This window comes from Lissotriton vulgaris, chromosome 6 (genome assembly GCF_964263255.1).
Source record: "Lissotriton vulgaris chromosome 6, aLisVul1.2, whole genome shotgun sequence".
Lineage (NCBI taxonomy): Eukaryota > Metazoa > Chordata > Amphibia > Caudata > Salamandridae > Lissotriton > Lissotriton vulgaris.
In genome coordinates, this window is record NC_141694.1 from 1,792,516,551 (window position 1) to 1,792,531,821 (window position 15,271).

At 42.8% G+C, this 15,271-nt stretch overlaps 1 protein-coding gene across 1 annotated transcript; it reads left to right on the top strand.

Annotated features, from left to right (window-relative positions):
- The first annotated feature begins 11,675 nt into the window (after nt 1–11,675).
- LOC147709499 (myb-related transcription factor, partner of profilin-like) lies at nt 11,676–12,203 on the top strand. Its single transcript, XM_086926010.1, has one exon. The coding sequence runs from the start codon at nt 11,676–11,678 to the stop codon at nt 12,201–12,203; it is 528 nt and encodes a 175-aa protein (XP_086782136.1).
- The last annotated feature ends 3,068 nt before the right edge of the window (nt 12,204–15,271 follow it).

Sequence of the window (15,271 nt, forward strand, 5' to 3'; positions counted from 1 at the left end):
CAATACAAATAACTGTATAACTTTTTCTTAAACAAAGTCCCTTGTAGGCATCTTTTACCTGTTATTATCAGTTTTGCCCAAGCCTTGTGGTTCTGAAAATTCCGGACCCTGCCATAATGGTGTACCAAGGCCTAAACACTCGTGCAGAAAATATCATCATACCACGACGAATTTAGTATCAATAGACCGGTAATGATCAGGACATTATGCCTGTGTATTTGCGTCACGATCGAGTGATGCTATTACCCTTAAATCACTGTTCTTGTCCTGAGCCCACGGCATCCATCTTGTGTCTTGCCCTCATATAGTCAATTGATTAAAGGCTGAATATTGATCCAAAGGACACGTCCACCTTTCTCTGACTTCTCCATGACCTCAACAGGCTGAATCTGCCTACGTGATGTTGGCCTCACCAAACCAGTCCATGCCCTCTAGTCAATCTATATTAAAAATCTGAGCAACTTGTTGTGTACATTGGCCTGAGCAAGATTAGAAGGCCGAACACAGTAGCCATGCCTGTTTATGACCCACAAGCATCCCTTATCCTACATTTCTATCTTCCACACCTGGCTCTGTTTCTCTGCTTCTGGGCTTTTACAATGGGGAGGTGACTGTTTATATGATGGGGAGGAAACCAGTTCTATTGTGAGCTTCTCCGGCCTGCACAGGAAAATATGTGAAGTTTGACATATGTTCATGATGGAAGATGGGTTGGTCAGTTTGGGCAAGTAGAATGGAATTCATAATTATAGCCTGCTTTGTTATGGTACCATGGGAGCGACCTACAATGATGTGTGTCACAGCAAGAATGTGAGCCTAGGGGCAAACTTTTTGTATAAAAAGCCTGCCTGAGAAAGCTCAGGCAGGCTCCCTCTTTCAATTGTAAAACTACGGTTGGACGACGAAGCCTCATAATTAATTATAATAAAGATGTCTTTTAATTTTTACAGATTGGCTGTCAATTCCTTTGCTGCTTTATTATGCAAACTGCTGGATAGATCCCTGGTGGGGAGACTGAGTCATTTTCTACTTTTCCTCAAATGGCGCCCAACGTGGGGCCTTATCATGGAGTGCTTATCTACAGGAGTGTTTTGTCAAAGGATGGAAAAACTACTGGGGAAGACAAGACAGAATTCTACCAAAAAGAGGTACTCTGGGCACAGGGTTTTCTGGGGGATTATCTGTCTCTGTGGCCCAGTATGTTTTTTTATTTTTCTGACTTAAAACTCTCCTAAAGATGTCACTCCTGACTAAGGAACCCATTCTTTTTTTTTTGCTGTAAGTATTTTTTAACAGACTGTTAGTGGGGAATTGACAGTTATAATTTGTACAAATATTTGTGTATATGCAAATTGCAATTTGTATAGGCAGTTGAAGAGATATTTTCTCCATCTGTTTTAGTTGAAGAATAAAAATGGGTCGCTCCCAGTCCTTTTTGGTTCTGAATCCTTAGTTATTTATTGGTCGCAGAAATGTGACGCAGTCCTTAGTTATTTATTGGTCGCAGAAATGTGACGCGGTCCTTAGTCTTGGTTGCTTTTGTAGATTATTACTGGTTGCTTTTGTTAAGGTAATCTTTGGTTTGGGTACCGGTACATTTGGTTCATTTGGTAGGCCTTTGGTTGCTGTGGTTCAGATTATCGTTGGGTAATCTTCCTCAGTATTGGTTCCTTAGTTTTATTTGAACACTGCAGTATTCAAAAACCGTGGGTCACGTACATTTGCGTGTATATCGTTGGAGATAGCCCCATGAAGTTTGAAACCCGACTAGTGAGCGCAGATGCCTGGTCGCGGTATTTTGTTTTGTATTAGTATTGACTAGGTTGCAACAAAGGATTCCCGGTTGGAGGATTCGCGTCTGATACCTCCGGTTGGAACTCCAATTTATGAGCTCTCTCTAAAAGGTCTGTGAGGCTGTCCCTTTTGCAGCCTTCTGGAAATCTGTTGAAGAATTTAAAAAAAAAGAGAAAAATAGGAACTAAAACGTTTTTGTTGTAAATATGGTTTACAACTAGTATTGGCAGGTTATTTTTGAAGACAGTCTGTAGGCTGTTCCTTGTTCCTGTCCTAAGTGTTGACCAATGGGTTAAAATGTGTGTTTAAATGTCTATGTTGTTTGTGGGTTTTGTTGTAAATTGCGACGGCGCTATGTACAAGAACGGCGCTATGTACAAGAACGGCGCTATGTACAAGAAATGGTTAGAGCGCGCTGTTTTGTGTGTCCTGAGTGTTTGACCCCCCTTCTGTTTTGTGTCTGGAATGAGCTCAATGTATGTATGTGTATGGGTCACGTTCAATAGATGTAAATAAGGCTCCAAAGAAAAAAAAAAATGAAAAAACGAAATTGCCTGTTCAGTAATCTCACGCATTCCCAGTTAGGCAGCTGCGCCTAGGCTTGTGTGTTAAAATGTATCTAAATAATAGGCAAGGGATGTAGTGAGCATTTTATATGTAGAACAGTCACAAATAGCAATAATTAGGCTTCATTAGGAGAAAATAATTATTAATTATGAAAAATAATTATTAAAAACAAAGTGCTACAAAAATCGTTTTTTAATATTTGTGAAGCTTAACATTCATACTATGACCCCCTAGCATTAAAATGTTTGATTTAAGTTATGTTGTACCACGAAAATGACCAAACACTTCTGTGCGCAATTTCCCTTACCCTAGGCGCAAACAAGCTCATTTCTATAAGGTATAACTTAGTATTTTCAAATTTATGACTCATAAATTAGGTAGTAGACGTTCTAGTAATACCCATTATGCAATAAAATTGTAGGATTTTAATTTTTTAGTATCTAGAATACAAAAGTCGATTTTCAGATAAATAGACTGTTTTGAATGGTTTCAGGGCCCCTTTTTTTTTTTTTTTTAAAGCGTCACTTCAGTAAAATGCATACATTTAGGTCATAATATATGTTTGCAGGTTGTGCCTTCTTATGATTCAGCGAGTCAATGTGTCATAGAAATTGTTTTAAATCTAGTGAAATATTGCAGGTTATGTAGAAGTGGTTAAACCTACTGGCCTTGTCAGCTTCAGTTACCACGAGCAGGGGACTGGCAGAACCTGTATAACGTGTTCAAGCAGTAGCGGCCGAGATGTTATCTTGTAAGGCTGTCTTGTTGACATTTGTGACCTTTTAATTAGGGCCTCGCCTGTGGAATGCAGCATGACATGGTTAAACATGCATCTGATGCTAACTTCAGCTGCCTCTTTGTATTTAAATCCCTGCCCCTGCCACGGTCCTGACCTGAGGTCACTTGAATAGCCTGACTTGCTCCGATAAATTTAATTCCTGCTCATGTTCATAATTTAAAAGTGTCTTTTTAAAGCGTTACAAATATGACATTAGCTGGGATGGGATTTTCGTTTTTGGGAACTAAAATGAGCAAAGGATGCAGGGCCATGTACAGCAATGATGATTGCATTTTAGCCAAAGAATAAATAATAGCTCCAGCATGTTTCCCACAAAACGCTTGTTGTTCGGTAAATTATGTCATCAACACATTTATCTCAAATTAGAAATACGGCAGGGCTGACACAGCATTGCGTCCCACTGATAATAATAAAAGGAACACTATTTAATTTGTAAAACTGCAGCCGCTTTTGTCAGTACCCTGAAGGATTGTAGAGCCCACACGTGGTTTGCATAGCTCCTAGTTGCTTTCAAAATGCTGCACACAAGCGCTTTATATGAGATGTAGTTGATTGTATATGATTTAAATCTGTAACCTTCATTCATTGCAGGCTGGCTTGTTCTCATTTGCCGCATTCACATTACATCTGCGTTAAAAGCGCACATCTGACATAATAAACAAATAGGAAAGGTATTCCTCATGCAAAATTGTAGCACCTGCACTTCATGTCTTACAAATTAAGCATTGTGTAAAATGAGGGAACATTATTTAAAAAGGGCAAATGCAAAAGTGATTTCTTTAAAAAAATATCAAACATTCTGCTAAATGATCTGTAGAACTGGTATATGTGTGTCTTCATGCTAGGAACGAATTTTTTTTAGTTAAGTTTATTTGACAAAAAGAAAAACGAAGTGTTACATTGAGTTTTAGATAGGCAATAAGAAGAAGCCCTTCCCCAAAATTCTGCAACTTAAAGGCCTTAGGCCTGAGTGAGAATGGGCGTTTTGGCAAGGTACATGGACAAAAAGTTACAGGTAAATAATGAAAAGTTATTTTTTGTATGTCACATTGTGTCATGTTTTGTAGTCTGATAAAAAGGGTTATAATTGATGTTGTATTATGAGAAATGTGTGTGTTGTGTATCTTTTCTGCTTCTTCCTACAGATAATTCATGGATTAATTCACAAGACACGTGAGTTGGCTGGTTGAAGAGAAATGGTTTTTTTTGCGTAATTTCTTCAAGAAAAAATGTGTGTGTTTATGTTTCATTTATACATTTGGTCCACTGAAACGCGTTATTTGACACAGCGACATTATATTTTACAGCATAGTATCAATTACCTGATGCCCTGCTGTCAAAAGAAGGGAATACTTGACAATTGAGATTGGGCTGCAGGTTTATAGTATACAGTACATGTGCCATGGTATTATGTATGACCGTTTTTTCATATATGCTGTTTGTTTGTCTGGGCTGTTTTTCCTTGTGCTTGATATACAGCAGTATATCTTATGGCTTGAGATGGCTTGATATGTGTATTTTTTTAATTTTTGTGTGTATGTTCTGTTCTATGGTGCTACTTTGAATTACAAGTTCCCCTGTGTTGTGAAGGAACGCATATGACGATATGCATTGTTTCACAATAAATTGGATGAATATTGTATTAAGATAAATTTCACAGATATGGACCTCATACTGTGAGCGAGTAAGGCAGCAGTTTTTCCAGTGCATGCCTGAATTTGGCTGTAATGATTTTTTTAAGAAAACTAAAATGATATACTGGATTAAAGTGTGCTATCCGTTCTTAGTCACTTACTGCCTTTTTCCTTAAGGACAGGCAGCTCTGCATTTATGTATCCTTGATTGGGCCTAAGGATGGAATTATAGATCCGTGACTAAAGGTGGCCTAATTTCGATATCGCATTTTTTTTTTATCGCACTTTTTGATTCCTGAATAAGCCTATGGATTCATTTTTTCCCTGAAGAGACAACTGAACATTAGTTAGAATTACCGTGTAGGGTATAGATTGTCAGCGGTAGAGTTAAATTGGTGTAACATTGGTCTTTCCTGTATCCCTGTGCTCTTGGTGCTGTGTCACATGCCTTAGGCCACCCAAGCAAACTCTTGTCCTTCCTATAGATTTTTCTTTTTGCTTTTTACCTGACCAATGTTGCATCATGTTTAGTTATTGAAGATTTTTGTTGTGTTCTACTTCCATTTTCCCTTCTCCATCTTCCTTTCACCAGTCAGCCCATTTATTATTATGGGTGTATTGTTCATGTTCACACTTTTAGACTGCAGTGATGTATTAGGAACCCCCCTTATGCTACATACCATTCCCTTTTGTGTGACCAGACTAGTTTGAGAATTTTCTTTAGGCCCACTTCAAATGTCTTTTTCAGACTGACTGTCAGGATAGTGATAGCCTGGTTAATTGACCCAATACAAGTTTTCCATCTCAATAGGAGATTTTCCATCTCAATAGGAGATATCTCAAGTTTACATTCTTTTTAGTACGGCATATTTTTATGTCTATTTTTAATTTTTCAGTTCCCTTCTGTTTCTGCTGTTTCAATTTTTTAATAAGATGTGTTCTAATCATGCAGATACCAGGACTCTCTAGTTCTTGTCCTCTTGTCTGCACAGTTGATCATTAGCCTTTGTATTACATAGCGCACTTGATGCACATTGTTTTAAAAAGGGAATTTTCTTCATGTCCTTGATAATGTGTATTATGCCATTGCTCTATTTGAGATGTTCTAGATAAGGAGTTTAGGAACACCTAGGCTTCATCATTAAGGAGAATATGTATTTACCCCATTAGACAATGCCACTGTGTGAGGGCATCCATTTAGCTTCCCATGACGTATTGCCACTCCTTTGCAGATTGCAGGCCACTTGCTTGCAGCTCTCTTGTCAAAAAACCAACCCATTAACTGTTTTTATATCTGACTTGAAGGAAACTAACAATTGTGTTACACTTCCTATATCACTAGGTTCTGCGGGAATCTTCCAGAGTCAAAAAGGAAGAATGTTACCCTGCAGACCGGTGATCAAAAAAGCCTGGTCCCCATCAGTAAACATGGCAGACGACTACAGACTTCTTGGCCTTGCAATTCCTGACAGCAATCAGCAGCATGAACAGCAATCAGCAGCATGAACAGCAATCAGCAGCGTGACAGCAATCAGCAGCGTGAACAGCAATCAGCAGCGTGGGCAGCGGTCATCAGCATGGACAGCGATCATCAGCGTGCCTCCAGTGGTACCTCCTAAGCAAGCCATTTGTTTCATCAGAAGGCGTTGTAAAAAGAAAAGAAAAAAGGAGCTGATTTTCTGTTTTGCCTCAGAAGTTCAATGCAAAGATGCGAAGGATCCCTGCTTTTGATGGCAGGACTGTCATCCACTTTGTTCAACTTGTTCAAACTGTCATGAGCTTGAACCTCTGGCAGCGCGCGGTCCCCTGACCCCCTTGGCCTGAGTTTTTGGCCTTTCCCCACACACACCTCTTTTCCCTTTGCTCCAGCAGAAAGGCAGTGCACCTGAGAATCCAAGTTTGGAAAAGGCACTACATTCCGGTGCCCATGAGAAGAGCAGCTTGATCGTCCTCTGACACTAAATGATGAGTGTTGGAGTCTGAAAGGAGCTACTGATCTTGAGAGGTTGATTCTCAGTGGTGCTTGTTTCTGCACAAGATGTTTTGTGCCCTTGATCAATGAAGAGCACATTTCCTGAGGTGTCACAGAGAAGAGACACTGGTGCATTTGTTTTAAGACATTGAGACTTTGAATGAACTGTGGGTGTTCCAGGAGGGCACTCCTACTGAGCATGAAAAGGCCTGGATCAAGAGGCCCAACGCGAAGAAGACACTGGAAGCGGAATTGATGGATAATAGAAGCCTGCCAGGAGAGGCTTTGACGGACTCTGGGTATTTCTGTGAGCTTGCATAGAATTGGAGTTTGGAAACTAATTTTTGCTGCTTTGCTGACATTTGTTTTAAAGTACTATTCTGTTTAGTAAAAGCAGAATGAAGTCTCTCTGTGGAAGTGTATCCCTTTTTCATCTGAGAGCATTGATCAGGAACGCCACTGTTTCACTTGAACATATAATAGATTACTGAAATGCATAGGAAGCTATATAGGATGTTATTAGATAATTCTAGGATTTGCCTTCTGTTTAGGATTGTGGAAAATTATGATTTCATTCGTAATAATGGTCACTACGTCCTCCCGTGGTCTATATGTTCACAAACGTGTTTTCTAGTGTTATTCTAAAATGACATTGTCTTTTATGGGTGGGATTGTTTTTGTTGCTACCCAATTGACATCTGTACCCACCTCCCAACCTATGTCTCTTCCTACTATTACTTCTTTGCATTTGACTTTTGCTTTTCCTTTTCTCTCTTGCTTTTTCTGAAATTGTATTATGGTTTTCTGTTAAATTTCTTGATTGGTTACCATTTGCCAGTTGCAGGGTCACGTAGGAGTACCAACGGTTCAGTTTGTGACCTGAGTAGTGGCAGTAGGTCTGCAGGATTTGCAGTGTCCCTATGACCTGCTAATAATCACAGCTGAAGTACTCTATCAAGATTGCGTGAGCGACATTAGAAAATGGAGATTGTATTGAGGAATGACGATAAAAAGCAAGAGATGAAAACCAAAATTATAGAATGTTGTTCTCTAAGTGTGGTATAACTTTATCTATTTTAATACTTTTATGTATTCTATTAGTTACTATATTCTGGTTTATTTCTCCTACACAATTGACGTCTGCACCAACTTCTCAACCAACTCTTTCTTTACTGTTTCTTCACATAACTTTCATATTTTACCTGAACATACATTGGTTAGGCCAGAGTTTACTGATAGACCCTTCTGTACAGCTTCTACATCAACACTAGAACATCACTAATTGTTGGGTGGGTGATCTTATACCACATACTACAGATAGAGGTGTTCACTATTTGGTCCTGCCATATATGGCCTTTGTACCACTACGTGTGTAAGAAGACTTGTCCCGAGAGAGTTGCTAAGTAGTAAGATAATACTACAGCAACCCCTTGATGATCTGATAAGTATAGACCTAGATTCAGACTGACATGGGTTTAGGTTATTGCCTCACCCTTAAATCACTGTTCTTGTCCTGAGCCCACGGCATCCATCTTGTGTCTTGCCCTCATATAGTCAATTGATTAAAGGCTGAATATTGATCCAAAGGACACGTCCACCTTTCTCTGACTTCTCCATGACCTCAACAGGCTGAATCTGCCTACGTGATGTTGGCCTCACCAAACCAGTCCATGCCCTCTAGTCAATCTATATTAAAAATCTGAGCAACTTGTTGTGTACATTGGCCTGAGCAAGATTAGAAGGCCGAACACAGTAGCCATGCCTGTTTATGACCCACAAGCATCCCTTATCCTACATTTCTATCTTCCACACCTGGCTCTGTTTCTCTGCTTCTGGGCTTTTACAATGGGGAGGTGACTGTTTATATGATAGGGAGGAAACCAGTTCTATTGTGAGCTTCTCCGGCCTGCACAGGAAAATATGTGAAGTTTGACATATGTTCATGATGGAAGATGGGTTGGTCAGTTTGGGCAAGTAGAATGGAATTCATAATTATAGCCTGCTTTGTTATGGTACCATGGGAGCGACCTACAATGATGTGTGTCACAGCAAGAATGTGAGCCTAGGGGCAAACTTTTTGTATAAAAAGCCTGCCTGAGAAAGCTCAGGCAGGCTCCCTCTTTCAATTGTAAAACTACGGTTGGACGACGAAGCCTCATAATTAATTATAATAAAGATGTCTTTTAATTTTACAGATTGGCTGTCAATTCCTTTGCTGCTTTATTATGCAAACTGCTGGATAGATCCCTGGTGGGGAGACTGAGTCATTTTCTACTTTTCCTCAGCCTCCAAGGGTGTATTGGGTTCCCCTATGATTACACTGACCCATTGCAGCCAGGCCCGACCTTCTTGCACTCTACAAACATCACTGAATACAATTGCAATCCAAAAGCGCGTTACAAGAGGCGTCTTTGACCTTTTTTTACTCAAACAGGATGATGGACAGGACTTGGTAATGTGGCGTGTGTTTTGCCTGACAGCAAAGCCGAAACTGCAACTCCGCAGCTGAAAAAAAAATTGTGGGGGTTGGAGGAGTTGGTAAATCTATTCGTAGACCTGCAATTTGATAAGCAGGTCAGTATCCGCAGTGTGTTAAATCCGCCCACCATCTGCATCAGCGCAGGAGCACTTACCCACAATTATGTATTAAAATTCATGAATATATTTGTAATTGTTTATAATAATTTTTACAACCCGGTTTTTCCATCCCTCTTTTGGTCATTTACTTTTTGCTCTGAGTCTAAAGCATAGATTTGAATAGAATCGCACAAAAGAACCAAAGTTTTGTTGTTAGGCAAAATAGCGGGCAGTCGGGTTCTCACAAAAATGCATGAATTCCTACGTACAAAGAGCATGCAGGATGCATCCAATGCCTCTTCGTACACTACAGTGTTATAATTTACATTTATTTAGTGGAATTAGACACTTTTACGACATAAGGAACCTGGCTGTTTGTTCATTATTTATTGCTGAGGGTTCATCACGTGACTCAACGGTAGGTCATGGGACCACCATTATTCACCTATAGACTATCCCAGTCATATTGAAAAGGGCGACACCAGTGTGGCAGCCAGCTGGGCACCACACATGGGCCTGTGCAGGCAAGTTAGAAGAGGGTTGAGCTCTGAATGAATGCCTGCAGGCTGCCGCTCAATTAGCACATTGTGGGGGGTAAATTAGCACTCGATCAGAGTACTTTAGGAAAACGGACTGAATCATTGTCAACTGGGTTGCGCTTCTTTTTGTGCATGCCAATTGCCCTGAGCTTGGCTGCTGCTCCATGAGTACTGGTACTCTCTTTAGACAAAGAGAAGTTTCGGTACTCAAGAGCAGAAAATGTAGAAGTGCTGTTACTTAGTACCGGCCCATTTAAAGCAGTGACGCATGGCGCCGCTTCCTATGGACGCGTGGGACAGATGCTGAGTTCATCCAAGTTTTACTGTTTTCATTTTGGCCTGAAAGTAAAACAAACAAAGCCAAGGCTCCTGGCTCCATGTGACTCAAAAGCGCCAAAACACACATGTTACTTACAACATGGCCTGTGTGTGTCATGTCAATGGTTCCAGCAGAGAGTAGTTCATAAAGCACGGATTGCGTTTAGGCAGTAGATTCACAAAGTGTTTTGTATGGGTATGTGTGACATTTCTGTATATGCATGCATGCATGCATCATGTGTGACTCTTTCAGTGGCACTTTATTTCAATGCGGAATGGGGGGCTTGGTGGTGGCATTCAAAGAATGTCCACCCCTGGGCAGCTTTGGGCGTTTGGTGTCACCCAGAGCGAGCGCGTGCAGGCGAGGCGCCTGCTTTAGAATGCAGTGTTTTCAAATGCTGCGTTCTAATGATTGCCAGTTGAGGGTCCTGAAGAGTGGTAGGCAGGCAGCGCACTCATTTTATTGCGGCTCCTGCTTGAATTACATTTGCTTTGGGAGACGTTTATGGTTAGTAAAGCATGTCTGAAGCAGCAGATAAGATGAGGGATGCGCTGAGGGTGTTGTGCCAGGCTATGAGGGAAGCTTTATTAGTCCCTGGTGTGTTAGGTCAAGCTTGGACATGGTTATCAATTAAGACGAGGGCTTCCTCGGAAGGGGTGTCTGCTGCAGTGATTGCCTGCACATTGTCAGACAGTTCCCCATAGGTTGTGCCTGAAAAGGTTGGTAATGCCTTGTGTAAAGTATCTAAAGAGGCTCCCCTGCTTACTTCTATCCAGCATTGACAGACTACAGGGGCTGTCCAACAACCCTGAACCAGGGACAATTGATCATGACACCTAACAGGAGGTTCAGGTGAAGAAGTCAGAATAAACAATCAAACTTTAAACATAGAGAAAATGAAAAGAAAAGGAAAGAAACCTATATACACACATGGGCAAATTTACAAAAACAGTTATAATTTATTATGCATTTACTTTTTAAAAAGGTTTCAAGAAAGAACAATAACGCTTAAGGAAAATGTTGGCAAAACAAAAACAAACAATTCACGTGCAAAACAAGTGGCAAACAAACATAATGGGCCATATGTATGAAAGTACCAATTTGCGAATCCTTATTTGCGATTTTTACCGAATCGCATAATCGGAATCGCAAATCGGTATGTATGAAAGAAATCGCAAATAAATAGCGATTCCTTATAAATCGCTATTTATTTGCGAAATTCCCTTGTGCGATTCCATAACCCCAAGGAATCGCAATATGTGCGATTTTCAACGGAAAAACACAATTTTTGCGATTCCGTAACGGAAAAAATCGCAATTTTGCGAAGTTCGCTAATCAGCCAATCAGTAACTCAGGTGCAGCATGATGACATCACAACCAGGAAGTGACTGACCACCCATGCTGCACCCGAGTTTCTGAGTCAGAGGCAGAGTGAAGGTGTGTTTGGGAGAGTGAACTGTGCTCCTGAAGCAACATGGCAGAAAGTGGAGACACGCCCAGGCAGGAATCCCAGCAGCAGGAGAGTGAATGCTCCAGGAAAAGGAAGCAAACATTTTCTGAGGCAGAACTGGAGGCTTTGATTGAACAAATGGCGTCAAACTATGAATTATTGTTTGGAAAAAAATCTCTGAGGGTGCCAGAGAGCCGTAAAAGGCGAATTTGGGAGGACATCCAGCATAAGGTCAATGCTGTGGGGGTGACACCCCGGAGTGTGGAGGACCTCAGAAAGCGCTGGTATGACCTGCGCTTGCGCTCAAAAGAGAAGCTATCTGCCAGGCTGGAGCAGTCTAGGCTAACCGGTGGTGGGACCTCTTCTGTTTCGGACTCTACACCCCTTGAGGAACTGGTGGAGGGGACCCTGCAACCAAAGAGTGTGGGAGGAGTGGCTGATCTTGACAGCTCTGATCAACCAGCATCTGGAAAAGATAAGAAGCATGCCCTCACACCCCTTACACCCCCCCAACTCCTCCAAGCAGTGAGCAAGGGGCAGGAAAAAAGATAGGTAGTCCACACCAGGCACACAGGCAGACATAGCAATGCATTATGGGAGATGTAGTCACATGACAATCAAAGTTGAAAAACTTCAGCCAAAAAAGTCAAACATAGAATCTGCAGGTCATGAAAAGGAATCAATAGACCAATGTAAACCCAAACGGTGACAAACATTTTATTTACACAGTGCAAGTGAGTACAGTAAATTAATGTGTGCTGTTCTGTCCACAGCACCATCTTCAACACAGGCCGTGGAACAGTAAATGAAGGTTTGGACTCAGGAGATGCCGGCCATGATGAACACAATGATGGGGAGGACAGCCCCGTGACCAATCACAAGCAAAGGAGGAGACACATTGTGAGACCAATTCCGCCAATAGAGGATGATGCAGATGAAAGTGTTGGAAACTTGAGAAATGATGACACACAGCCACAGCAACAGGGCCGTGCACCAGACCATCATGTGCCACAAAGTGCAGCCAGGCGCAGACGGCGCACGACTAACAATGTTCAAGGCCGAGGCGAAGATTCTGTGTTTGCCGGCCTGGAACTCAATATGTTGCAGGTGCAGCGCCTGCAAGCCAAAAACAATAAACTGTTACAAAGAGAGGTGAGGGCAGGCTTCTGGGGATTGAGGAATGAACTGAGGGATGGCCTACAGGCGGTATGTGAGATATTGCGCGCAGAGCGTTGCAGCGCCAAGATCGTTATACCCGGGCCGTCAACTGCTTGGCGTCTGCGACAAGCATCCAGGGCAGGCGCAGCATAGAGATGCAGCGTCAGTTCACACATGCTACACAGGATATTGCAAATGCCCTTTTGCAAGTTAAAACTGTGTGGACGAGCTGCGGGCAGTACGCACAACAGGGCCTAGAGTAATAACTCCAAGTGAAGAGGACATGCAGTTAGGTCGGCGCAGCACCACCCACCTTGGAGAGGCGCTGTAGTGGCAGGACCACTAGGCCTACATCTTCCAATTAGCATCACGCTGTGCAACATCGAACTTTAAAGTCACTCTTTTTTTCTTAACAGCACTGTGACTGAAACATGTGCCAAACATATGTAGTATGGCTACTTTGCCAGAACGTTTTGTGTTATTATTTTTACTGCATGTAAGGATTAAAAACCACATTCACACTTACACGATTTGGAATTGTGTCATTTTTCCTTACCTAAAAATAGTTGCGCGCAATCTCATCAAGCCTCTGGCCCCTAGCTGCTGCAACAGCTACACCAGCTACCATACGTCCTGGTCCAGGCCCCTCCACGTCAGAGAATCCTGAGTCACTCAGCTCCGCTGGTGTGCCTTTCCTTGTGGCAATATTATGCAGCATGGCACATGCTACCACTATTTTGCAACACGTATTGGGGCTGTATTGGAGTGCACCTCCACTTTTATAGAGGCACCGAAATCTGCTTTTCAGGATCCCTAAGGTCCGTTCAATGGTGCTTTATGGTTGCGATGTGTGCCCTGTTGTATCTGCGTTCTCTAGCATTGGTGGGATTAAGGTAGGGACCAACTCACCTTGACGGGGGGGACCAACTCACCTTGACGACATCCTTGCCGCCACCGCCGAGAGTCAGACGAGTGCTGACAGTGCTTGAGGGAAGAACGCCGCCACCGCCCAGAGTCCCCAGGCACCGGACTCCGCGCCGCCGCTCCGGGAGACCACAAATCCCGGCAGGCCTCGCGGCGGCGCGTGCTGTGTGACGCGGCTAGCGCCAAAGAGAGCGCCAACGGAGCTATAAAGCTCAGGAGCCCCGGCAGAGCGGGGGGGACCAACTCACCTTGACGACATCCTTGCCGCCACCGCCGAGAGTCAGACGAGTGCTGACAGTGCTTGAGGGAAGAACGCCGCCACCGCCCAGAGTCCCCAGGCACCGGACTCCGCGCCGCCGCTCCGGGAGACCACAAATCCCGGCAGGCCTCGTGGCGGCGCGTGCTGTGTGACGCGGCTAGCGCCAAAGAGAGCGCCAACGGAGCTATAAAGCTCAGGAGCCCCCGCGTCGCGGGACGCGAGCGGGACGCCCGGGGCGAAGCCCGGGCAAAGGGCGGGCCCTCTACGGCCCTCATCGGCACGAAGAGGCAGGAGCAGGGCCAAGAACGCTGTCCAACATTACTCAAGTAAGTGCTGTCACCCTCCCATTCCTGTAATCGTCTGGATCTTCATACTGACTTTCATCCCAAGGACTACCATTGTTGATAATAACATGTCGAAAGCCAAAGCATCTTCTGCTCCACTGAACACAATAGATAATTATATGGTACAGAAAGTTGCCAAAATCAACCAGGATAGGAGGTCATCATTGGGTCTTAGCTATTCACCGGACTTACTCATTGATAATACACCTCTACCAGTTTCAGTACTTGACATTAGTAATGAGGTCTTCCAAACCCCTGATAATAACCCACTGACCCAATTATTAGTTGAAATTAATGAACCAGCTCCTGAATGTACAACTGATGTTGAAAGTAATACCTTAGAAGAGGAAACCCCTACACCGGTGCCAGCCCCTAGAGTAATAAAGGGTAAGGGTAAAAACATACCAAAAAGGGGCGGACTTAGACCAGGTAAAAAATGCCTTGAGGCTTCCTCTGAGGAGAAAAATGGTGATGACATTGGGAATAATGGGGGAGGTGGAATTCATCTAGATGAAGATCAATTCAAAAAGCTACTGAACGCCATAGATAATAAAATCAAAACGATTACTAAACCACTCCTAAGTAAAATTGACCTGCTCACAGCAGAGGTCACTAGATTGGGATCGCTTTTGCAAAAAACCATAATAGAAACACCCAAGTCTGTCCCAATAAACTTGGCTATGGCAGATCCGAAAAATACTAAAGCCGTAGTTTGCCCAGATATTGCCGCAAACACCTCCCAAAACACCACGTCCCGGCCTGGACAAGGGGGAGAGGGGATGGGAATTCTAAACCCAGCTTCCATGGTCGAGGATTCTGCAAGGCCTGTTACTAGAAATATCAATGAGTTAGAGAATATAGATAAAGGTCCTGTAGAACTAATAGTGGAAGCTTCCCCATTAATACTGGTTCTAGCAAATGTTCCTCAATTAGAA